Source organism: Rhinolophus hipposideros (genome assembly GCF_964194185.1).
Source record: "Rhinolophus hipposideros genome assembly, chromosome: 9".
NCBI lineage: Eukaryota > Metazoa > Chordata > Mammalia > Chiroptera > Rhinolophidae > Rhinolophus > Rhinolophus hipposideros.
Genome location: NC_138055.1, coordinates 24,520,499 through 24,547,624, shown reverse-complemented (window position 1 = coordinate 24,547,624; position 27,126 = coordinate 24,520,499). Strand labels below are relative to the sequence as shown.

Below are 27,126 nucleotides of genomic sequence, written 5' to 3'. Positions count from 1 at the left end.
AGTACCTATTCATTTTGTGAAAATTAGGTATGTTAATTTCTGTTCACAACAGTGCCTGGCATATCAACAAATATTAACTATTATTGCTTTTAGAGGTATGTTTATCATAATGCTCCAAAGTTATAGCTAGCATCAGCTGGTACTCATACTCTCCCAGGTGTATTGGTTGGATTACCTTATAACTTTCTTTTTTTTTCTTTTTTTCTTTTTTTTTTTTAAACCAAGAGGTGTTGGAGGTAGGGGACACACTCTAGACTCACAAAAGATATGGATAATATCAGAGACAACAGGTAAGACCACCTTGTTAGGAATCAGTCTACAAAGCATGCATACTTGTTGGCTACTTCTTTCTCCAGCCTCTTCCAGCGCCAGTCACCAACATCAACCTCCTAAAAACAACATTGTTTACTTTCTGAGTTGACCTGAGAAATCATAAAGGATGTCAAGTCCTCTCAGTTGTAGGGCTGACACTTATTTTGCTGCTAATAAATCTGATATCTACAGGGCAGGGTACTTGCATTGTCTATGAATCTCTAAGTTATTTGCCCTATCCTCATACTACCCCAAATACACCCATATGATTAGGTTTCTGCCTCTGGACAGATTAGTTTTTCTGTCTATGACCCTGGTTTTGGACCCTGTGCTGGAAACTGCTCAATTGACACTCAATAGTTCACAGCCACTCCTTTGGCTGTTCTCTGTACTTAAAAACATCTATTATCAAGACCCTCAGTCTGATTTCAAGTATGACCAATGGCTTGAACATTCTTCTGCAGCTGAGTCATGACTCCAGAGTTTGACTTTCTCAGAGACTGGCAATATCTTCAACCATAGCTGGGTTAGAAATGTTTCTGGACATTGTATTCCTCTTCTTCTTCCTGTGCTCTAAAGCACTCAGAGCGGTTAGTTTTGCCATTTTAAGTTTCTAATCACTTGTACTGACTTGTGTAATCTTGCCAATTTGGTAGTGTGGAATAATAAAAAGGAATGCAAACTCTGAAATCATCAAGGTCTATTGTCAAATTAAATATGCACAAGATGACAATCTAAATAGTACAAAATAGTTCATGATGAAAAGCAGCAGCCTCTCACTTCATCCTTTCCTACCCCAACCTTACTGTACAGAGGTAACTTGTTTTAGCTTTTTTTTTTTAAGTTCTGCTGATTTTTTTCCGTGACTCTAAATAATACTTATATCTCTTTTTCTGAGCATTCCAACCCAGTACTTCTTGCTCCCCTATTCTTTTTCACTTTCTTCTCTATTTTCACCTTTTCTCTTTCAAATTTTGACAATTAAATGATTATTATTACTTTTAGTTATGAATTTGTTTGTTGCTTTTTCAACTCTAAATATTTTTGTTCATTTATTTCTTGTTGTATCTTTATTAAAATGAGGATGATTGCTCCTACAACTTTCTTCTCACTTTTACTTCCTATATTTGTCAGTCCTACACTTTTAATTTTACTTTGCTAAGATTAACACTTAATTTTGTGCAACAGCTATGATCAAGTGTGAATGTTTTATAGAGAGGCTAACTCTCGTCAATGAACTTTCTCATGATCATGACTCTTTTGGACCAAAAAATGGTCTAAGATTATATTATGTTTCCTTCTGTATAAGTCACATGTGTCAATTCTGATTTGTTAAGAGATTACTCCTATCGTTAAGGTCCTTTTTTTTTTTTTTTTTTTTTTTTTTATTAATTAATTTATTTATTAGTTTCAGGTGTACAAAACAAGGTAATACTTAGACGTTCATCATTTATATCCCTCATACTGTGAACCCCCCTCCCCCCATCCACTATCCCTCCGACCTCACACTGAACCATCACATTATATATATAAAATTATAGTTGGCATTCATTAATGTTTAGCTTCTGATGTACAATGCCATGATCAGGTATCCACAGTATCCCTGAGGTGGTCTCCCAAATAGGACGCATGTCCATCGGATACCCAACAAAATCTTTACAACATTATAGAATACCTTCCCCAAATTAATTTTCAAAAGAAAATGGTCCTTTTTTTTTTTTTAAAGGTTTTTTTTATTGGGGAAGGGGAACAGGACTTTTTTATGGGGAACAGTGTGTACTTCCAGGACTTTTTTCCAAGTCAAGTTGTTGTCCTTTCAGTCTTAGTTGTGGAGGGCGCAGCTCAGTTCCAGGTCCATTTGCCGTTGCTAGTTGCAGGGGGTGCAGTCCACCATCCCTTGTGGGACTTAAGGAATCGAACTGGCAACTTTGTGTTTGAGAGCCTGCGCTCCAGCCAACAAAGCCATCTGGGAGCTCAGCAGCAGCTCAGCTCAAGGTGCCGTGTTCAATCTTAGTTGCAAGGGACGCTGCCCACCATCCCTTGCAGGACTCAATAATCGAACTGGCAACCTTATGGTTGAGAGCACATTGACCCATGTGGGACTCGAACAGGCAGCCTTTGGAATTAGGAGCACAGAGCTCCAACCACCCAGGCCGGCCCAAGGTCCATTCTTAATGCCTGGTCTTTTAAAATATTTTGAGTCTGTGACCACTGGTTTGTCCTTTTTACATATTAACTATTTCTTAATTTTTGGGGGGGGAATATTGGGGAATAGTGTGTTTTTCTCCAGGGCCCATTAACTCCAAGTTGTTGTCCTTCAATCTAGTTGTGGAGGGCGCATCTCAGCTCCAAGTCCGGTCGCTGTTTTCAGTTTTAGTTGCAGGGGGTACAGCTCACCATCCCATGGGGAATTGAACCAGGATCCTTGCTGTTAAGAGCAACCAATTGAGCCACCGAGCTGCCCCATACATATTAACTTTTTATAACATTATTTTAGAACAAAGAATGAGACAAATATCTTGTAAAATACTGAGTCTCTGCCACATTTGAAAGAAACCCCATTTCATTTAGGGGGAGACATTCATTTAGATGGGACAATTTCTACTCATTGTTTAGTTCGTCCTAGGACAGGTAATTTTTAACTATTTTGCCCATTGCCTTTTCCCCAGAGTGTGAAAGAGTCCCTAGCAAATTATAAGTGTATTGTAGAATCAGTGAAAGGCAATGTTCCCTGCTGTATTCCCATTATCTACAAAGTGCTTCGCATTATAGCAGATGCTCATTAAATTTTTGTGATTGTGTGATTAGTTTTTATTTCTAACTCCTTGTTGGCCCTAGTTTTTTCATCAGGAATTTCCTGTTATGTTTGTTTTCTATATATCTTTTTTTAGGTTCTATCATCAGTATAAATCCAAAAACTCCGAGGGCAAAACTGTGTCTTTGCTAAATTTTGACCTAAGATTTGACGCTGAAATATTTCTTGCACTTCAGAGCAACAATTCACCTGTAAGACACTGTGGGGTGGTTTTGATAAAGGCCATTAAAGTGAAAATGACAAAAAACAGAAACATGTGGTGTAGAAGAGATTGCGTAGCCCAATAGAATGGGCAGTTCCGAATTTTCTCAACTAACAGATTTTGCAATGCATTGTGAAATTTTGAATAACAGATTGTACTGTATTCCTTGCTCTAGCAAATCTCTGAGGCTTACATTCCACGGACTTATGTCCATTTCTGGGCTTGTTTGCTGCAAGTTAGTTTAGTTATTTGAAAGTGTTGTCTGGCCAAAATCTTAATGGATTTAATAGCTTCATTTGATTTACATATCACTTTTTGGAAGGATGTTTGAATGTTGTTAAGTTTTGTTTTTACCTCAAAAAATATTTTTATCATGTTGTTATTTATTGATATGAACCCCCTTTTAGAACTGCTTTAGCTGCATTCCACAAGTTTTTTTTGTTGTATTTATATTTTCGTTTGTCACAAAATATCTTTTATTTTTCATTTGATTTCTTCTTTGACCCATTGTTTTTCCAGTACCGTTTTGTTTAATTTCCACATATTTATGCATTTTCCAGTTTTTTTTTTCTTGTTTGATTTCTAGTTTTATACCATTGTAACCAAAAAGATGCTGGATATGATTTCAATATTATTAAATTTATTTAGACTTGTTTTGTGGCCTAACATATGATCTATCCAGGAGAATGTTCTATGTGTGCTTGAGAAGAACGTGCATTCTGCTACTGTTGGGTGAAACATTCTATAATGTCTGTTGAGTCCCTCTGGCTAACGTGTAGTTTAAGTCCAATGTTTCCTTGTTATTTTTTTTGTGGAGAGATAAAAAGTTTTCTAGAGAAGCAAAAGGTGACGGAGTTTATCACCAGTAGAACGATCTCACTAGAAATATTAAAGGTGCTTATTCAAGCTGAAATGAGAGGATGCTAATTAGTAACAGGAAAACAAGAACATATATAAATACATATATATGTATTTAACATATTACATGTTTAACATATATTTAACATATGTTATGTACCATATATAAATCTTACTGGTAAAGATAAATATATAGTTAAATTCAGAATACTCTTATGTTGTAATGGTGGTGGCTAAATCACTTATAAATCTAGAATGAAGGTAAAGACAAAAGTAGTAAAAAATAACTATAACTACAATAATTTGTTAATGGACACACAAGGTAAAGAAATATAAATTGTGATATCAAAAACTTAAAACATGGGAGAGGGGAGTAGCCCACATACTCATACTAAAGCTTTAGTATGCGTTTGTACTTCACTTATTAGCATAAAATAGGCTGTTCTAAATATACAACATTTTGTGTAAGCCTCATGGTAACAACAAAGCAAAATCCTATATAGATATCCAAAAGATAAAGAGAAAGGAACCTAAGAAGAAAGAAAAGATCATATATATGTGTGTGTGTGTGTGTATATATATATATATACACACACACACACACATATATACAATAGTCTAAGGAAGAACATATTGCAGTTTAAGGAAGAATATATATATTATGTATGATATATATATATATACATATGATATATATATGTACTATATACATATATAGTAAATTGTAGTTTTAGGAAAAATGTAGGCAAAGGGACATATCCTGGAAGCTTAAATTTAAGAAGATCTCTAAATGCTAGGTACTTTTCTTTGTCATTTTGGGCTATTATAACAAAACAAAATTCCATAGACTTGGTTGCTTAGACAATAGACATTTACTTCTCACAGTGCTGGAAGCTATAAGTCAGGGTGCTAGCATTGGTGCAGGGGACAAAAGCATTCGGTCCATGACAGTACTGTAAATGAAGTCAAAGCCCTTGATGATGCCTTTATCACAGAATGTCACATTTTCATTTCCTTTGCCTTAACTAACCTGTTTTCTTTCATCTATGAAAATTTTGGGATTTAATCGACAGCTCAACCACCACTTTCTCAACTCTAAAGCAAAGGTTTTTGTGTCTTTACATACAATGTACCTACACTGTGCACATTAAAAGCTTTTGCTCATTGGTCACATTGTCTTTTACCATTTTGCACACAACTTACTCAGCATAGAGTACTTTCTAGGGCAGAGCTTACCTCAAGCATATAACTGCCTTTGAGAATATAATATCCAGGAAAAGAGAAAGATGAGGGTATGTTTATTAATTGTTTTTCACTCGTAAACTTTTCACTTGTATTTCAGATTCTTCTTTGGAGTAAAACAGGTTTTTCACTGTTTACAAGGTTATTTCTGAGTTGCAAAAACTCTCTCCATGTTTTTTTCCTTGTATTCCCCCATTCAGTCTTGGCTACCACAATCAAACAGACAGAAAGCACGAGGACCCCTTTTCCTTGTATCTGCACTGGAACTTTGGCAGCAGATAATAATTGCTCTAGCTCTGTCAAATAGATGTACTAAAATTTTATTAGGTATAATGATTTTTTTTTAGGGCATTGCTAATTTTTTGTTTGTTTAAATCAATAAAAACAAATTGGATGATTCTACATGACATACTGATCTAGTGATCTCAACATACTTATGGAAGTTTCTGCTAACTGTTTTTGGGTGTTGGCTTCTCAATTTCCTTTTTTTTTTCTTTGCTGCGTCTCCCAAAGTGAATCAAAGGAAAACCCAGTCTCTGACTTTTTCTTTTGAGTTTTGTTTTATATTGGAAACTTTGTAGTCTCAGTAGAATAGGTAAGATTGATGTTCAATCTCAAGTATTTCTGAATATATTCTTTTATCCACAAAAATATACCCTGGGAGGAAAATATAAGAAGCATCTTATCCTCCCAAACACTGGACAACACAAAAGTTAACACACAATGCGGCAAGAAGAACCTCAAAATAAACGTGAGTACTTCTCTCTTTTCAATTTTAAAGAGGCAGACAAAATTATGACTAAGATTTAAAATACAAATTGATGGTAGTTGTCGTTTTGAAGGTTGAATGTGATGATATGGAGAGGATATGGTGAAAAAAAATGAGGATGACTTTGGTGAAGAGGAAGGTCATAGACAGATTTAAATACATTGAGTAACAGAAACTCTTTGTAAAACATAAGTTGGGCCCAGAGAGGAGTTAAAGTATATAAAAGAAAAACAAAATGAAAAGAAAGAATTTTGGGAAGACTGTTTTAAAGGGAAGAGAGAGAAGAAAGATATAGAAAACAAACTGACTGAGGCTCACAGTATTCCTGAGGCTCTAACTTTACCCCATTTTATGTTTTACTTAAGTGACATAAATGGATTTGTATTATGAGAACATTATATAACATTTTGAGAAATACAGAGAACAAACGCAAAAATATACCATTTTAAAATTAACGTTTCACTTTAGCTTGTTATCCCAACATGGCAAAGTTCAATAAACCCACAATGTACAGTGGTTCTGTAAAAAATGTTTTTGTGTAACATTATGTCTTGAAGATTTTTAAGGCAATATGCACTAATACATATGATTATTTTAATTGCCATATAGAATTCCATTATATAGATTCACCATGATATAGAATCTCTACTATTGATAATACATATGAAAATATTAAGTTTCGGTGTTTTTTTTATTTCCATAAGTACTGTAATGAATATCCTTTAATATAAATAAATTCAATTATTTCTATAGGATAGATCTCTAGAACTGAAATTCTTGTGAGAAATATTAATGTTTTTAAAAATTGATAAATGCTGTTAACTTGATCTGTGTAAAAGGCTTTCTAGTTTGTAGTTCAATAGAAGCATTTACTTCCTCACCAAGTGTGCTATGTGTATTTTTAATTTACTCTTTAAAATCTGATATATTAAAGATCACATCATAATATTTTGGCTTACATTTCTCTGATTGAGCATATTTTTATTCATTTAATGGCCAATTTATAATTCAGTAAATTAAGTATTCAGCAAATTTCCTGCCAAAATTTTGCTCAGTTTTCTAATTGATTTTTTAAATTCTTTATACAGTCTGGATATTAACATTGTGACAAGATTTTTCTCCTGTATGCTCCTTGTGTTTTAACATAATTTGTGTTATATAGAAGTTTTAATTTTTATGTACCCAAATAATCAATTTTTTATAACTTTGGAGTTTTGTATCTTCCTTCTAAAAGGGCTTTCCTATCTATTCTAACCTCCTCAAAATTGTTAACTAGTTCTGATTGATTGATTGATTGATTGATTGATTGATTGATTGATTGATTTGTAAGGTCTAAACTTGATTTATTCAGGGGAAAACTTTAAGCCCTCCTCTAGATCTAAAATATTTTGAGTGATCTCATATTTAGCCTGATCTTTGGTAGAATTAGCTTCCCCAGCTCTTGTGGCTGAGAAGCAGATAACCTATTTGCCTTCCTTTCTGTCCTAGTAGAAAGAGACCCCCATTTCCAGCTGATCCCTTGGGCCATTGCTATTGTTTTCATCTCACTTCTTGGTGCCTGCTTTATTGCAAGTTGTTTGGGTAAGTTGTTAGCAAAAGTGGAGCTCGCCTTGAGTTATTTTCCCAAACAAATTTCATAAAATTGCTCTAAATCTTTTGTTATCTTGATTTCCCCCAACATATCAATTTATAATAACTTCAGGGTCTTGGAATTAAAATTCAGGGCTATGTACTTGTCCTGCTATTCTTCACTGGTGCTGCCTTGTGTCAGGGAATGAAAGATGGAATTTAGACCCTTTTCTATACACGTGAAGGTTGGTGGCTGTAGTAAATCACCCTCCATTTTGGAGTAGGATTACAAAGGGTTGCCTCTTATGCAAAAAACCAACTTTCAGATGGACTACAGTCTGGCTTTGAAAAGAAGAATAGCTGGAAGACCAGTTGTTTCTGATATCAAGACCTTCTGCAACATTATTATAATTAAAGTAATCTGATAAAGATGCTAGTATAGGCAAATAGCCAGAGAAAAAGAATAGAGAGCTTAGTTACAGATCCTGCATATTTAAAAACTCTTTATATAAAACAGAAGTGGATACTACAGAGTTATAGGAAAAGGATAGTTTTGTTCAATTAATGGTGTACAGACCATTAATTATCCATAATTTAAAAATGAAATTGCTCCCCTTCTCATATCATGCATAAAAACCAACCCATTTTGGTCAATAGATAATTGACCAAAATGTGAAAAGCAAATCAATAGCACTTTTTAGAAGATAAATGGAGAATATCTTCATGATCTTGAGTCACAAAATGATTTTTTAAGCAAGTTACAAAATGTTCTAGCCAATAAATAAAATATTGAAAAATGATATTACATTAAAGTAAAAATTACTGTACAACAAAAAATACCACTGAGAGAAAACAGACAGCCATAGGAAAAGATGTTTGTAATGCATATAATTAATAAAGAATTAGTGTACAGAATACATAAACAAATCCTTCAAATCAATATGAAAAATACTGACCATAAAACAGAAAAATGGGCAAAATTTTGAATAAGCACTATGGAAACAGAATGAAATATCCAATAAACATATAAAATAAACATATAAAAAGTCAACCATTAGTTTTGAAGGAAATGCAAATTAAATTCACTATGAGATACCATTGATAACATACAAGAATGGCAATAATTTAAAAGTGTGGGACAGGCAGATATTGATGATACTTTGGAGCAACTGGACCTCTAATGAATTGTTGCTGGTAGGAGTGTAAAGCAGTAAACCCACTTTGGGAAAGTTGCCACTATCACAGCTGATAATATGTATATCCTATCACAGCAATTCCACGCCTAGGCATATGCCTTGCAGAAATGCATGCTTATGTGCTCTAGGATGCATGGTCAAAAATGCTGAGAGGAGCATAGCTCCCAATAGGCAGACACTGGAAATAATGTAAATCTCTACCAGAAGAAAAACAGATAAATGCATTTTAGAGCATTAAGAAAATGGATCACTTTTACAGCAATGAAAATGGGTAAATTAAATTTGCACATAACAGCAGATAATGCTGAATGGAAGACAACCAAAAGAAGATATATTGTATGATTCCGTTTCATAAAGTTCAAAAGCAGGCAAATGTGATCTATATGGTTGAGTGATATGTTATTAAGTGGTAAAGTTGTGAAGCAAAGCACAAAGTGATTACTTTAAAAGCTATGGCATGATTACCTTTAAGAGAGAGGGCGTGAGTTGCATTTGGATGTGAAGGCCACCTGGGGTGTTGGTAATGTTGTGTTTCTTGATCTGGGTAGTTGTTACCTAGAGTTTTCCCTTTACAATAATTTGATGATTTATGTTTTCCAGTTCTTTACAAATTTGTTATATTTCAAAGTAAAAATATTTAGAAGATAAATAAATGTATAAGGCTCATAAAACTTTGCAGAACAGTGTTCACCAAAATCTCCATGCTAACACAAACTCTGATAGAAAAGTATGCTTAAAAGCACATGCACCTAAAGGCTTGCAAAACTACTCTCATAAAGCACAAAATGCATAATATGACGAAATATTCATTTTCATCAGTTCTTTTCAACCAATTCACCTGAAACTGCAATAAAGGAATTGCATGGGAAGAAAAGAGAATGTGTGGGGCGGGGGTAGGCTTAGTATTAGGGTGTGAGAGAGATTAGAACAGTCAGCCCCATTTCTCTAGGTAAGCAGTTACATAGGGAAAGGAAACTAACTTTTCTCCCTCCTTGACAGTGACTCATTACAACTTTCTACACTGTAAGAGAAGCACAGGAGGGTTCCAGTTACCAGAGCATCACAAAGAGCTGACCTGCATCAGAGGAAAATCAGAACGGAAAGGTACAGATAGCAGTAGCATAAGAGAATTTCTTTCTCATTTCCATTTCCATTCAAATTCATAATCTGGTTTAAAGTATATCAGTAATAAACCAGGAGAGATTAACATAACATAAAATGAGAATCTGGCACAAAAGTGAACATCAGTAAACTGAGAGAATTATTTCTCATGACTGTAATCAGTTGAATAACTGGAGGATATAACAACACATTTATGGGCCATTCTTGGCATCTAAATAATAATATTAATTTAATTCCATTTCTTTTAGTCAGACATATCATAAGGACTGTTTCCTTCTAGAATATATAGCTTTGTTGAAGCATCTTTATCTCTTTTATTATTCTGGAATTTATAAAGTCTCATTTGGGAGAATGAGGAAATGCTTGTGAGTTTTAGGGTACTTTTTGCTCCCATCTGTTAAAATGTCCTGCAAAAGTCTTTTTTATGGAAACACTTTAACTACCAATGTAAATATGTATACGGATGTTGAAAAATAATCATTCCTTCTAAGAGAATATGTTGTAATTTTCTTATAGTTCTTATGTGATTCAAATACTTTTGTTTAGAAGACATTTACAAATGTAATTTTCAAGATATTTTTTAAAGGGGGAACAGAATTATCTTGGTAATCCTGATATTATTTCCATAAATGATAACTGGATATTCGGTAGTAAAATATCCTATCTGTTTTTTGGATATTAGGTAGTAAAATATCCAATCTGTTGCAGATGAAATGCTCTTTTTAAAAATACTATTATTTTTTTCAGTGACAATTGACATTCAACAGTATTTTATATTAGTTTCAGGTGTACCGCCTAGTGGTTAGACATGAAATGCTCTTTTATTAACTGATTTTCCTTTCTATTTTCATGTGAGGGAGCACCTAGAATTGTTGTCCCGTTGGCTGGAAAGCCTTCCAATCTAACTGCTATTTGCCTGTTAACGACAGCAAGACATGGACTGAGAGTGAGAGGAACTGTCCAGGGATGGGGGCTCACCTGGCCACCATCAGCACAGAAGCTGAGCAGGTATGTTGGGAGGCGCGCACAGTTTCTCGGTTGGTTTGAATCTCTGCAGAGAAAGAGGAATTTTCTGCTCTGCTGTACCTTTGTTCCTTTGCTTCACCTATTCCATCTGCCTGGAAAGCCTTTTCTTCTCTCTCATTTTCTTCATATGACCAACTTCTTTGGGTCTTTTGCAGTTGATTTATATATTATTTCTCAAAACTACTCTACCCATCTCCCATACTGCACCTTCCCTGTTCTAAATTGGAGGTACTTCGATGGTCCTTTCTACACTGTGGTTTGATGGCACTTACTTCTGTGTCCTGCAGTTCTTCAATACTGCATCTTTTCCAAGGACCCTACTTTGTAGAGGGCTGGGGCCATGCCTTACTTCAATTACATGTCCAGGGTCCTGTGCAGTGCTAGGCACACTGGCTAGGTCTTAATAAATGGAAAGTAAGTGAATAGATGAATGGTTAATCGAGGCTGAAATAGCTATTCAGGATAAAGCATAGGAAAAATAATTCAGATGTATGGTTGTAATTCTAAATTAAAAAATCTTAAGGTAAATTTAATTCTTTAAAAGCTGAAATTTATATCCTCATGTAATATATTTCCATATATGTACCAGGACTCACATTCTACTGTTTTATTGATCAGCAGGGCTTTTTGGAGGATTCTGTTTTCATGGCTTTGCAGGTTCACTGACTCTGAATAAAATGGAATTTAATAAAATACACAATTAAAGAAGGCAATTTTGTAAACAAAAGTTCTTCATAATCTGATTCTATGAAGCATTTGCTAAGTGGTTTGCAAGTATGAGCTCAGTTAATCTTCACAATAACTCTGTGAAGCATGGAGTTGTCCCTTTTGATGATAAGAAAACTGGGGTTTGGTGAGATTAAAGCAATTACTAACATTACGCAATAAACTGCAAAGGCAGGAAATGAAAGCAGATCTGTGTGATGTCAATGCTTTTGTGCTTAACTAGTAATCTATTTGACCTCTTTCCTCTTTTCCTAACATAACAGCTATTACATGGTAAGTACAAATATATTTATGAAATTTACATTTTTTATGAAGAACTTTATTATTCAATTTTTGGATAGACGATTTTCATATTTCCTGGGACTTACACATGAGAACCCTGAAGTCCTGTGGCAATGGGTGGACAAGACACCATTTAACCCACACATGGTGTGAGTATATTGACTGGGGTGAAAGAGCTTTATAGGTAAAAAAGGTAGCAAGCAGAATTTATTTTGGGGCAGAGCATACCAATGTAAAAATGCTTACTCAGCACTCTATGTTGAGCAATCTCTATAATAATATACTACTACATTTGTATTAGTCAGTGCAAATTTAAAGTTTTCACTTAGGGGCATTTTCTCTGAATATATATACATATATATTTATTTATTTTTATTTTATTTATTTATTTTTTTCATTTCAGGTTCCGGCATAAGGGCAAACCCAACAACCATCAGAAAATGTGTTGTCCTTGTTAATGACCAAAACAAGTGGGCCTGGAATGATTTTTCTTGTAACGTTGGGGCAAGTGGGATTTGTAAGATACCTGGAACTGTATTCAATAGACACCTATGAAAGGGTCCTTGTGATGAGGACAGAAAAGAAGGACCCATTAGACTAGGGCAGAATATACATGCATCACTGGAACAGAGAAAACATGCTGGGTCATAGAACATTTTCAGTCATGATGGCCTTATTTGTTTTGTTCAATTCATTCAAGATAATGTGTTTTTGTGTGGTTTTTCAGTGGAAGGAATAATCTTTTCTGTGAAAGTCATTTTTCATTAATTTCACTTTCTTGATAATACTTCAAAATATATACATTTCAATTGGTGTGCATTTATTACACATCTAACAGATGGCTTAAATGGTGTAATGTCTTAGTCATTTCTTCCTCTGCTCAAAATCTTAGCTCTTAAAATTCAAAGGTGGAATATTCCAACTGGTAGTGGTACACCATTTTTTTAACCCAAATATCACAAGCCCTTTAAAGTTTTCAAACAATATTTTTATTGTTTGATGCTTCATTTTCAGACTTTTTAATAGTGTGAGTCATTAGATTGACATTTAATGAGCAAAATATTTTCTGAACAAGAGTGTAGAATAGTTCTGAATTATAGTATTGCACAGGTAGAAAAAAAGTCTATCTACCTTTTAAAATTTACTTCTTACTCTATCCTAAATGTCTTTCCAAAGCAGAGAGTCTCAAGCTGACTTATTTTCTTATTAATTTGTTTTAGTGGAAACGTCCCTTACAGGCCACTTTAATCAAACCTTCAATTCTATAGCTGGGGAAACCTTGGAAGCCAAAGAGCTCACCTTTACGTTGCTAGTTCAGGATAGAACTAGAACTATGGCTCAGATCTACGTTTCATAAGAGGTAAAATGTATTCCCTTTGTTATTACAGGGAAGTTACTGGGAGTGATTCGGATTCTTAGCTAACAGATAGTTCCTAATTATTCAAAGTAATATTGTACTGGTGTTTCTATATTTTTAATTTGGATCAGAAAGAATCATATTTTTAACTCATTTATGTAAACTGTTAACGTTTCTTTGGAGTTATAAAGGTATAGTTCAAAGTAGCAATGATGTCATTGTTTTAACAACTGAAAATTTAATATATGAAAATTATGTTTTTGTGATATATGTAATATTTATTAATTGTAAAGCAGTCACATCCAACATCAACAAGATATGGTGGTTTATCTTAAAATTCCCAATTTGCCAATATTTCCTGGATCTACGTTAAACAATTTCAAGCAACAGCTTTTTAACCTAACTTCCTTATTACTATTTTTTTTCCCTTATCACTATTTTTAAATTTTGCAAATTAGTTAGTTAGTTTCTGATATCGGAATATTAGTGTTTGATTGATTGGTTCCACGTGTATATGTGTCTGTGTTTAAAGATGATGGTTTTAACTGAAGTAATGCTAAGTGACTTTAATTGTGTTTGCCATATTCACTAAATTACAAAATCTATAAGACCTGTTGACATAACTTATGTAAATACTAGTAGGCTTTGTATAGTTAATATTATTCATGTTTATTTGTATAAAACTGTGTATTGGTTGAGATTCAGTTGTCAATAAAATGTGAACGCTTTGTGATTTTATACATCTGTGGGTACGTCTATATATATTTCTCCCAATGCTAACCATTTCTCATTACTTCCATGGCTACTACCACAGACCAAGCCATCATCTCTCTTACTTGGATTATTGAAATGGCTTTCTGATTGGTTTTCCTATTTTCCCCCTTAGTCCCTTTCAGTCTATTTTCAACTTTCATGGCATCTTTCCTATTCTTCACAATTTCTTTAAGAAAGCTGATAATAATTTCAAAAAAATAAATGCTAATTAGTTTAGTACACTGTCGTAGTCCTAGAAGTTTGAAGCACTTATGGTAATGGAAGGAGAACTGACTCTGGGTGGTGAGCATGCAATGTGATATATAGATATACTATAGAAATGTACACTTGAAACCTATATAATTTTACTAACCATTGTCACCCCAATAAATTTAATAAAAAAAGAAAATAATTTTAAATACTGTTTTATCTTTGAAAAAGTAATGTGTTAAATATTTTAAAAGGCGAACAGTAAAGACATTAATATAAGTATAAAGTAAATTTCTCTTCCACCCTGAACTCTAGTCCCCTAAATGCTTCTTCAGAGTAAGTACAGTTTGATCAGTTTCTTATATATATTTCCATATATGTTTACTCATATATGTGTTACATAAAATATATAGAATATAATTTACAATTTTTACACTAATGGAACCATTATCTACATAGTCTTAAATATCTTGCATTTCTTACTTAACTAGATAGCTTGATAATTATTTTATACCTTGTTCCTTATAAGTAAGTAGTATTTTCTTGTACAGGTATATCATAATTTGAAATAAACTTAAAATGACAAAATATTTCCTTATGTAATAAAAATCAACAAAATAATGACTGTGAGGCAAACCATGAGAGCAATCCCACATCAGATAAGAAAAGAAAGACAGAGTTCCAACGAGATTATTTTCCCCATGAAAATATGGGACTGACAAAATGCACTGAGAGTGATACACAATTCTGGAGAGTTAAGGGATGAATTATTCACCAGTACATAGAAAACTAAATAAATATGAAAAATGATGCCAATAATAGTAACATGAAAAACAAAATGTGTTTAAGAAAGTAATCATGATACAGTACATAATTCAGATATTAATAATATTTATATATCATAGTAACGTAAATGTTGAATATTGACATAACAATAAGTTATGATATAGTGATATCAGAAGGATGGGAAGGTGTGTGTGTGTGTGTGTGTGTGTGTGTGTGTGTATCTATGAGAGAGAGAGAGCACAAGAGAGAGAGAGAGATTCTTGTTTTCATTAGTGTGGAGAAATTATCAAATTATCAAATGACAATATAGTATAAATTATTAGATAGAAATAGAAACTATGCTATTTAGAAACAGGGAACACAGTAGAAGAAACATCTAAAAAGCTGAATGTGCTTGCCTCTTAAGCATGGAAATCCAGTTGGCAGAAAACAGGTATTTTTAATTTATAATACCTATGGAAGGTGTTTTTTTTTAATGTACATGTATGTACATAGTATCCAAATTTATTGAAGTAAAATATTAACATTTAAATGTTAACATTTCACATTAATATTTAAAAAGAAATGCTTAAGGATCGTCTAATAAAATCAATAAATGATTTAGTGTAAAACATTTAACAAACAAGGAACAAAAGGAATTTTCCACGGAAGGTCTACTCCAAATCTGTAGCAGTTATTACACTGAACAATAAATCATTATAAACATTTTCTTTAAAGTCAAGAACAAAACAAGGATGCTCACTATAGCAGCTTCTATGTGACAATTATTGGCAATCCTCGCTAGCTTAGTATGATCAGAAGAACTAGAAAGGAACAAACCCAAACTATAATTATTTGTAGATCAGAACTGTCCAAAGGAAATATACAGCAAGCGAAAAATGTGAGCCATATATGCTTAAATTTTTTAGTAACGCATGAAAAAAAGTTCTTTTAATTTATTTAAACCAATATATCCAAAATATTATTGTTTTAACATGTAATCAGTATAAAATTAGTAGTGACATTTTATTTTTTATTCCAATTTAGTTCTCCAAAATCTGATATGTATTTTATACTTCCCAGCATATCTCAACTAAAACAAGTGATCAATGTTCAGTAGCTACAGTCCTGGATAGCTAAGTATATAGACAATATAATTATCTACATAGAAAATGTAAGGGAATATACAGCTAAAGTGTTAAAAAAATAGAGTATAGCAATGTTTCTGGATAAATTATCAATATACAAAGATCAACAACATATAATACTTGCAAAGTATAGAAAATGTATTTTTATATAAAATGTTACACTTACAACAGCAATACAACTATAAGATACCCAAGAATAAACTTAACCAAATGTGCAAGTTTATGGAGAAAAATGACAAAACTTAATTGCAAGACCTGTAAGCCATCCTACTACAGCATGGCTGTGTGGCTCTCCTCACCCCACTATGTGCCCTGTGACTCTTCTGTTTGGTCCTCTTACTTGGGCTCAACACCTACACTCCTCAAATTAGCTCAGGCTTTCACACTTTGGGCCAGTCTGCCACTCCACCAGGATGGTCCCTGGAATCCAGTGGGACACCCTTACAACTCTCCCCACCCCCACCCTTCTGCTTACACAGATTCACCCTGCTTAGGCTCTAAATCCCTGTGGTGGTAATTATGCATTCCCTTCCCCCCACCCTCACACCCATACATTCATGCATACACATGTAAAAACTAACTTGCTTTGCATCATTTGATGAATGATTTCAGGACTGCATTGTTAAGAAAGGCAAAAGGAAATGGGGATTAGGAAAAAGAGAAAATAAAAAAGCAAGAACATTTTACATGGTTCTTCATAATTTTCCTTTACTTCAGAAGAACTTTTTTGGAAATAATTTTTTATGGTAACTTATAAAGCCTAAAAAATTCCTGAAGTTCCACAATTCTTTAATTTCACTTCAATTTGTCATTTGTTTAATTCAAGTAAAATTAAATTTAATATTTTAAAAGTATCATCTGTTGTATGATTTCTTTCTGAATGTTTGTATGTGTATATAGAGATAGATATAGATGATAAAAATATAGATAGATGTAGCTATAGACAGAGATAGGTAGAGAGAGATAGAGATAGAAATAGATGTAGAGATAGAGATAGAGATAGATATATACACCCAGTAGTCCTCCCTTATCCACAGGGATACTTTCCAAGACCCCTGGTGGATGTCTGAAACTGCAGATAGTACCAAACCCTATATATATTATGTTTTCTCCTATACATACATACCTTTTCACTTAAAGAAAGCATTTTATGACTTCTCTTTGGCATATCTGAATTATCACCATCACTACTCTTGCGATTTGGGGCCATTATGGAGTAAAATAAGGATGACTGAACACAAGCACTGGGATACCATGACAGTTGATCTGATAACTGAGAAGGTTGCTAAGTGACTAATGGGCAGCTAGTGTATGCAGTGTGGACATGCTACACTAAGGGATGATTCATGTCCTGGGCAGGACAGAGTGGGATGGCTAGATATGCTATCATGCTATACAGAACAATAAGCAATTTAAAACTTATGAATTGTTTATTTCTGGAATTTTTTCCATTTAATATTTTTGGACTATAGGTAACTGAAATGACAGAAAGCAAAACCATGTATAAGGGGGATATATATAAACAGTTTCAACTGGATGATCTACTTCTCAAACAAAAATAAATAATTTAGGTTCCAATGATTTTTAACTACTAAACTCTTAGTAATTATTTCTTTTCTTGCAAAATTTTAAAGACAAATTTAGTTTTATAACTTAAATTATAAATATATGGTGAAATAATATACACTAATATTTTCATATGTCCTTCAATATCAAAATAAAATTTAGAATAATCAAATTATAGCTATCTATATGGAAACAATGATGACCAAAAACATCTCCATATATCTTTCAATGTTTTCTCATTCATGTTTATGATTTGAAAAATGGGAATGAGAAAGTTGAAAATGTATTTATGAGGTTACTTTTAGTTTGAATGACTTTTGGATTAAAGGTGATTTCAAAACCACAGATTTTCACTTATGCCTAAGAGAAATAAACATTTGTAAAGAAAGCCAATATATGTTCAGTTGAATTTTCCCACTCAATAATTACACATTAATTCCAATATATGAAATTTGAGGGTGTCTTTATGGTGCTGTGTGCAAGAAACATGTTTATAAAAGCTGCCATGTTATATACATATTTTTGAATAACCTTATCTGTATGGTTAGAATATTATGCAACAAATGGATTGGCTTGAGATTACACTCTGGCCCTGGCTGAGTAATAGACACAAATTCAGGTGAGATTCCGTTAGTCAGTGGGAGAGGATATGGAGAAAAGGGAGTTCCTGGGATGAGTGGACTGAATGGCAGCCTGTTTGGAGCTGAAGGTTAGCATGTCCTTTCCATAAAGAGGTGCAGTAAAGTCCTTTGGCCAGAAAGTCCACACCAATCTTTTGAACAGGAATAAGTTTCATAACTTTAAAAAGTTTCTTACTCATTGTACAAAGCATATTGAAGGACTATGCTTAGGGAGGCGGTAAAACAGTATGAAATCAAGAAGAGAAGACACATTTTTCAGGAGCTAGAAAGAAGAGGAATTGACACAGAGCCTGAATTCAGGCAATTGTTCAAGGCACTTTCCAAAATCCTCTTCTTTGTCCAACTCTGTTCTATCTCCCTGTATTTTCTTATAAATACTCACAAATGAAGAAAATGTACCAAAACAAGAATTCCTTTTTTCTCACAGCATTTGCTAAAGAATTGCTTGGTAAATTCTGAGAAGTCCTGAGACTAGTAGAAAGAAAAATACACTTCAATCAGTATCATGAATTATAACATTCAAAATTCCTTATTTTTATTTATATCAAAGTGGCAAACACTTATGAAGTCCTTAAGAAGTGCAATGCACACTTTTCTCATGTTGGAGTTGTGGCTGTTTTCACGCTCTTCTTCCTCCTCATTTATACATTTAAGTTGTGTCTTCTGTTCTTAGAGATTATTCTTTGCTTCATATATTTCTGGAATTTCGCAAACACGGTACATTCTGAAGAAACACGTCATATCATTCCAATTTCCCCTCGGATTTGGAGAGTCTCTTATGGTGACACAGTCCTCCACTGTAGCTAGGTTGTTGGGCTCCCCTACATCCCAGAAGCTGAAAGGAACGGACATGGGAGATTTTAAATCCCAACTACAAGCGATAGTGACCTAATATACTAGGCAAATTACTTTTGCATTATTTAACTTCACAGCAATTTTGTGAGGCAGATATTATATTCTCAATTTTATTGATGAAGAAAAGGAATAGGAATCTCTGAAAAGCTAAACAATTTGTCTAAGTCATAGAGTTTGTGAGTAGTTAAGCTGAACTGGATCTCTCTTCCTTTCTATTTTGTCATACTTCCTCATATATTAGACCCAGAATGAGAAGTTATGGGAATGACTGATGTCTTGATGGATTTCTTTCCTTTGTACTCATATCTCATATCATGTTTGTTTCCCTTTATTCTACACAGAGTTTGTACTTACTTCTGTGCACACTTGAATAGTGTTGTAGTGAAGCAACTTTTTAAAGTATCAGAGCATGTGGACTGTACTCTCAGAGCTGATTGATACCCCCTGACCTCTAGTTTCCTGCAAAGCTCAGTGAAGATTAATAGTATCGATGTATCTCAGAAAGGTGTAACTTCGGTTAGATGAAATCATGAATGAGATCAAAACTTTGAAAACTCCAAAATGTTGTGCTCTAAGGCTGTAAACCCATTATTAAGGAGAAAAGAGACATTATCAAAGGGGTTCCCTTTTTCACGCCATAAGAATCTTCTTTCTTTCTCGAATCACTATTTTTGTCTCATTTACTATAGTATAGGGGCATAAGACTGAATTCCACTCTTTGCCTCTGCTGCATTTCCAAAGAATTGATCTTCAGTTCTAATCCTCTTTCAATTTTCACCTGTTAGCCCTGTATTCTTGAGACAGTCTTAGGAAATGATAGCAGTAGATCCACATGTTTCTCTTTTCTCTCTTCTTGTATCTAATGTCACAAACAATAAACTTAAATATATCTCATGGAGCTGAAGGAGCTTCTGAGAACTCCCCTCAACAGTGGTCTAACTTTAGGATTTAGGGTAATGTTAAATTTTCCTACAAGAAAGAAATTACCTCAGAGACTCCATGAAAGGTGTGCCATCTACCCATTTCCACTGACCCTCAGCCATCTGGTCTGTCAGTCCAATGTAAAATTCTCTCTGTCTAGGTTTCGAATGGAAAAGGAATTCCTATGGAAGGTACACAATGACAAAAAAATAGATCAACTATTTCAATTCTGAACAAATGTTGAAGGTAATTGTTATTAAAAGAGATAAAAAAGGATCTGGACTAAAAATGATAGATAAATGGCCCTGAAATCATGGGGGAATTATCTTCTGATTTTTTTTTTAAAGAGATACTTTTTTATTTTTTTAATTGGGGAAGGGGAACAGGACTTTTATTGGGGAACAGTGTGTACTTCCAGGACTTTTTTCCAAGTCAAGTTGTTTTTTTAATCTTAGTTGTGGAGGGTGTCATTCAGCTTCAAGTTGTTGTCCTTTCAGTCTTAGTTGTGGAGGGCGCAGCTCAGCTTTAGGTCCAGTTGCTGTTGCTAGTTGCAGGGAGCACAGCCCACCATCCTTTGCGGGAGTTGAAACCGGCAACCTTGTGGTTGAGAGGACTCGCTCCAGCCAAATGAGCCATCTGGAAGGCAGCTCAGCTCAAGGTGCCGTGTTCAATCTTAGTTGCAGGGGGCGCTGACCACCGTCCCTTGCGGGACTCCAGGAATTGAACTGGCAACCTTGTGGTTGAGAGCCCACTGGCCCATGTAGGAATCGAACCAGCAGCCTTCGGAGTTAGGAGCATGGAGCTCTAACCGCCTGAGCCACCAGGCGGCCCCTGATTTTTTTTATTGTGATAAAAATACACAAAACATAAAATTAAACCAACAAAAAAGAACCTTCAACAGCTCAATAACTCATTCAAAGTTTACAAGTATCTACTGTTATTTGTCGCAAAATCTACTATATAGATTAGCACAAAATATTATTAATCACAGCTTAAAAGCAATGGACAATATTTACTTTCTTTCTTTCATCTAGGTTGGTAAATATAATGGTCATTCTAAAATGGACTCCCAGCTTTTTTTTTTTCATTGCCTTACTAATGAAGGAACTAAATATGGAAACGTATTTTTTCTTAGGCTCTTCAAGTAATGAAAATAAATTAGAGTAGGTATTGACTTAGAAGAATAGTAGGAATAGCATGCATTTCAGTACATTCATTTAAAACATATTAACTGTGGTCCAAACACTGTATACACATATGGAGAAAGGGATAGATCATGTGAAGAATGTTACATTGATACTGGGGAAGGCTGTACTTCAATTACCTGCTCCTCCTGTGTGTTGATAACCACCAGATGAGCTCCCATGTTTGTGCAGTTTTTTAAACTTGCTGCCCAGGTCATGGTGTCAGTGGAAAAGAAGTAGCAGCTAGATTGAAAATGTACCCAGTTCAATGGACAGCAATTCTTGACTGAACATAGGAGAAGATAAGTTTCCATGAGTGTCCCACATGAAGTAAGTAAGAAAACAGAAAGTTCCATCTGGTCCCATGAAGTCCATCATTTACAATTAGAAGCCTTGGAATCCCTTGTTTGTACCCCCACCCCCATCTTACCATCTAAGACTTAAGGTAATTCCTATGTCAATAAACACAAATAGCAATTTTCTTGTCTTTTTGAGACACAATTTTTATTTTCTAGATATACCAGTAAATGCAACCATATATACAATCTATCTCAGTTATGCTACTTTTATGGGACTCCATTATATATTTTTAGACTGCCAAGGTCAGAGAAAGTTATGCATTTTATCTAAGCAACCATCTCTCATGTTGTCCAAATGATGTACCCTCAACAAACTCTCCAAACTGGCTTTACAGATGGGTTAAATTTCTTAGAACTATAGAAGTTAAGACTTAAAGGTGTTTTAAAAATAAATAGTCCAATTTCTCTCAATTTAATGGTGAGGAAATTATAGCCAAGAGAAGGAAGTCATTTTCTAGTATCATATGTCTTTTTTCTAAGATTTAGAATAGGACTATATGCAAGAGCATAGAAAGTATATTTCTGAAGTTTTTCCAAATTCCCATTATATATATATATATATACATATATATATATATATGTATATATATATATGTATATGTATATATATATGTATATGTATATATGTATATATAAGTTTATTAAAGTTTATTGGGGTGACAATTGTTAGTGAAGTTACATAGGTTTCAGGTGTAATATTCTGTAATGCATCATCTATATACCATATTGTGTGTTCACCACCCAGAGTCTATATATACTTTTTCCTTCATTTCATTTTGAAAGCAGGTGGTGAACAGAAAAAAGAGTGTGCTCATGGTGATAACCCTTGCACTTCTAGATTTACTGTTCAGACATATACCTCAAATTTATTCTAAAAGTTTGCTATAATGTCCCCAAGATTTCCTGCCTCAATGCTAATTGCATTTCCAAAGGTCTATTCCTGTCTTCTTAACCAATTCCTCATAATACTCTTCCAGTACAGGCAAGATTTTACATTTTGCTTTTGAAAAACAGGACCTACTCAAACTACTTTACTTATCCCCAAATCAATCTAGAAGCCAGAAAATGTTGATGTGTAAATTTTGATGTTCAAATTTGAGGACTATTATACCTGATTCATCATTGTAGCAGGAGAATTCCAGGAGATCTTCATGTGGCTGGAAATTTCTTTCATCACAGAGTTGAAAGATGTGATATGTCGCTATAAGGAAAGGGACACAGTTAATGTTTATTACTCTTTTGATAAAAAATAAATTATTTTTGTATTTATAACAAAAGTGCCAAATGTTATATTATTTTCTTGCTATTTACCTTTCCTTCTGCATGGAGAGGAACTGAGATTTACTTAAAGAAAGAAGAAGGAATTCACAATTCGTGGTTTTCCTGATTTATGAATAAGAATGTACTTTATTTCAGGCCCAAAGACTTAGATAAAACAAATGTGTTTGCATTCTTTCTTATGCCAAGTCTCACCCTCTCTACTCTTCTTTCCAAAAAGTGATTTATGTCTCTGGCTGGGATCTCCTAAGAAAGCTTTACACCAATGATAAGGGTAGAAAAGGAAGGACTCAAAGAGTCATGGAGATGAAAAATATCCGTCATGAAAAATGTGTCAGAGGTCAATGAAATTTGGTAATAGTTCTATTTGGGACTAGCATACTAATTTGGGATTTCTGGCTTGAGGAATAACCTGGAGATAAACGGGGGGCGGGGGACGGGAGTAGACTAGAATTACCCTTTGTCGGAGAAGAGAATTCACAGACAGCAAGAAAGAATGTACCCTAATTATTCACCAGGGAGATTAAATTTGACCTTCAGAACTCACCAACACATCTGGTGATAAAACAGGCACTGAGTAGTAGGATAGAAATCCCAGCAACAGTCCATAAGAATACTTGGGAAGAGAGGCATCCGCTCTCTGTAGAAAGACACAAATATAGTCAATCTTCCCTAAGCAAGATACAAAAGAGGTATAAAAACTTCTTATTTAACCTTACTTATTTCCTTCCACTTTATTGTCTTTATTGAGTAATTCTCAATCTTCAGCATGTATCAGAATTATTTGGAGGGCTTATTGAAAGACAGATTATGGTGCCTCACCCCGAGTTAAGAATTCAGTTAGAGCTGGTATGGCACAAATAAATTCCCAGTGATGGGGAACTGACCTAAAATGGTGGCCGGAGCCAAGAGAGAAATCCCCAGCCTAAGCCCCAGCCCACTTCCGCATAACCCCCTTCAAGCCACACCCTGAGCCAATCATCAGAAGACACCTACCCCTTCCCCCACTCAAGGAAGTCCCTAACCCATAAAAACCTGCTCAAAACCTTGCTAGGGGCTCAATATTTGAGAGAGATCCCGCTGAGCCCGCTGGCATAATAAAGCTGACGTTCCTAACTCTCTGAGTGCTGGTTCTTTCTGGTCCTGGTATCCATAATACCAGGAGCCGCTGATGCTGCTAGTCTGGGGACCAAATTTTCAGAACCACTGGAATAATCCATTACTAATTCTTTTTTTAAAAAATTTATTGGGGTGACATTTGTTAGTAATCTATTATTAGTTCTAAGACCGACTCCTGAAGTTGGACAGGTGTGCAATTTTTCCTTTCTAAATCTCCCAAATTTTTCCCTTCATTCCCTTTCTCTTTCTCACCCTCTGTTTTTCTCTTTCCTGCTCTTCTCATTTGAGTGCTTCATTTTCCAGACCCTTTGTAAATCAACCAGATAAAACATTGTCTATCATCTAGTAGTTCCTCTCCTCCTCTTTCCCCATTCACATTTTACAGACAAGGAAAGTAAGTTCCAGAGAAGTGAAGTGACTTGCCTAATGGGACACAGTGAATTATAGAGAAGGTAGAGACAGCAGTCTCGTAGCTCTCCATGAACTCAAGTCCAGCAGTCTTTCCAGTATAATGTAGTCTTCTAACCATTCTTTTGTTTTCTTCTTTTTGTTCTCTGTCTTTCGATCTCTGACTGTCTTTTAGCTTACTGCATGCTTTTCTATTTTCATGTCTTTCAACATATTTATTGCCTCTTCCCCTCCCCCCCCAAAAAAATCTATGAAAGAAAAAGGAGAAATGCAAATTGTACCTGTGCATTGTAATGCTGATGACTTGGAAGAATTCATTCTTTTTCTCTTTCACTTTTTCTTGCTGTCTCTTTCTCTCTGTGTCTTTCCTCTGTTTCTGAATGTTTTGTTGGTAAGATTCAAGGAAAATGAATCTGGAAGAATGAACACTTTATCTGTATTTTAGGAAGTTCAACCCTAGGACACAAGAATATTAACTTGCTCTGTGGCTGCGTGTTCTAGTCAGAACTTCCTTTCTTGCATAAGGAGGATGAGAGTGTTTACTGGGCAGCAAATCAGTTTCCTCACTCGAGACAACAACAAAATGGGGAAATGATTAAGTATCAGCAGAAATAGGGTGACCATTTTGATGGGTAAAATTTCTCTGCTTTCTTCCAGGCCTAACTCATCCCTAAATGTTTTCTTGACACTTCTGGGGCCTACCTCTGCACTTCCAATAGCTCGCACTTTTGATCTTTACTACCACACAATTGTTAAATGAAAAAGAGACAGACTCCAAATCTTCACAGTACTTAGCACAGAGCGGGGCTCATAGTATATGCATTTATAATTTAGCAATGTGAATTTTTTTTACTTTTCATGTTTTTTTCTTCTTTCTTCATCTGCAGCTCTTGAACATTCTAGATTTGTCCATTTATGTCCCTTTTATCAAAGTGCTTACTACACCTGACAGCTCTACCTCAGTTGAACAGCCTCATGTGGTTTGACTACTTTGAAACTCAGCCCGCTCTTTACATCATAACACAGCTTCTGAAACTTAGAGACTCAATAGCAGGTTTAATTCTATTGTTCTAAATATTTGGGGACTTTTGTATTATATTGTAGCCTACATTAGAAGAAATGAATTTGAATATTAGAAGGATATTTGATTAGACATCAAAACATGCTTTTCTGGCAGATTAGTTATAGATATAGTAAAGTTTCCTCTCCTCCCTTAAAAATACTTAAGAATAAGATCAAACAGGACTCAGTTGACTTAAAGTCACAAGTGTCAGGGGGCATTAGTTATATTTATATATATATATATATATATGTATATATATATATATATATATATATATATATATATATATATATATATATATGACCTGGGAATCCCCACAGCAATGACTCACAGAATTTCCATGTGTTAGAAAATACCCTTGTTCTCAAAGGGACTTTTCAATTTTTCAATGTATTGGTCAATTTCCTGTGCATTCTCCATTCTACAGTTACAAAATTTATTAAATAATGTTTAAAAATTATACATGTATATAATATAAAATATAAACATATTTAATATTTGTATTATCAGCAAATGGCTTATGACTGGTAAAAAGAGAGAAATGATGTAGTGGATGAGTTATGTGAATTATTAATTGATAAATCATAATGACAACAGTCATTTTTTATGATCGATCAGCAATCAATATTAATAAACATTTATATTAATTTTGTAAATATACAATAAACTAGATATTAATAATTAATAAACAAATATTTAACCAGACAAAATATGTGGGTGTTTTTTAAAAAACAGTTTTATTAAAATATAGCTAACATACAATATTATATTAGTTTCAGGTGTACAATAGTTATTCAACATTTATACACCTAAAGAAATGATCACCATAAGTCCAGCAACCATCTGATACCCACAGTACCATGATATTACAGTATTATTGACTATATTTCCTATGCTGTACATTACATCCTCTTGACTTATTTGTTTTATACCTGAAATTTGAACCTCTTATTCCCCGTCATCTTTCCCCCCTTCTTAACTTTCTTAATTACTGTTGACATTCAGTATTATTTTATATTAATTTCAGGTGTACAGCATTGTGGTTAGAAAATTATACAATTTAAGAAGTGATCCCCGTGACTAATCTAGTACCCACCTAGCACTGTACATACTTACTACCATATCATTGAATATATTCCCTGTGTTTTACTTTACATCCCCATGACTATTTTGTAACTACCAATTTGTACTTCTTAATGCCTTCAACTTTTTCACCCTGCTCCCAACTCCCCTCTCATCTATCACCTAATAAATCTAGTACCCATCTGATACTGTACATAATTATTACAATATTATTGACTATATTCCCTAAACTGGATTATACATCCCCATGACTACTTTGCAACAACCAATTTGTACTTCTTAATTCCTTCCCTCTTT

General features: G+C 34.1%; 2 protein-coding genes across 4 annotated transcripts; one reads left to right on the top strand and one right to left on the bottom strand.

Annotated features, from left to right (window-relative positions):
• The first annotated feature begins 5,929 nt into the window (after positions 1–5,929).
• Positions 5,930–14,217, top strand: LOC308502304 (C-type lectin domain family 4 member D-like). Of its 3 annotated transcripts, XM_081059912.1 has the most exons (6): positions 5,935–6,180; positions 7,687–7,779; positions 9,963–10,067; positions 11,015–11,093; positions 12,179–12,268; positions 12,523–14,213. In XM_081059912.1, the coding sequence occupies exons 1-6, from the start codon at positions 6,153–6,155 to the stop codon at positions 12,575–12,577; spliced, it is 450 nt and encodes a 149-aa protein (XP_080916038.1). In that variant the 5' UTR covers positions 5,935–6,152; the 3' UTR covers positions 12,578–14,213. The 3 variants fall into 3 exon arrangements, with proteins under 3 accessions (XP_080916039.1, XP_080916038.1, XP_080916040.1); XM_081059913.1 differs by lacking the exon at positions 12,179–12,268 and having other exon boundaries at positions 5,930–6,180; positions 7,690–7,779; positions 10,946–11,093; positions 12,523–14,217; XM_081059914.1 differs by lacking the exon at positions 12,179–12,268 and having other exon boundaries at positions 5,981–6,180; positions 7,690–7,779; positions 12,523–14,217.
• Positions 14,218–18,356: 4,139 nt separating this feature from the next.
• CLEC4E (C-type lectin domain family 4 member E) lies at positions 18,357–25,172 on the bottom strand. The gene is made up of 6 exons (XM_081060260.1): positions 24,965–25,172; positions 23,704–23,796; positions 22,990–23,079; positions 21,660–21,805; positions 20,402–20,517; positions 18,357–19,394 (listed from the first exon to the last, which is right to left on the bottom strand). Exons 1-6 carry the CDS (start codon positions 24,999–25,001, stop codon positions 19,229–19,231), a joined length of 648 nt encoding a protein of 215 aa, XP_080916386.1. The 5' UTR covers positions 25,002–25,172; the 3' UTR covers positions 18,357–19,228.
• Positions 25,173–27,126: the final 1,954 nt, after the last annotated feature.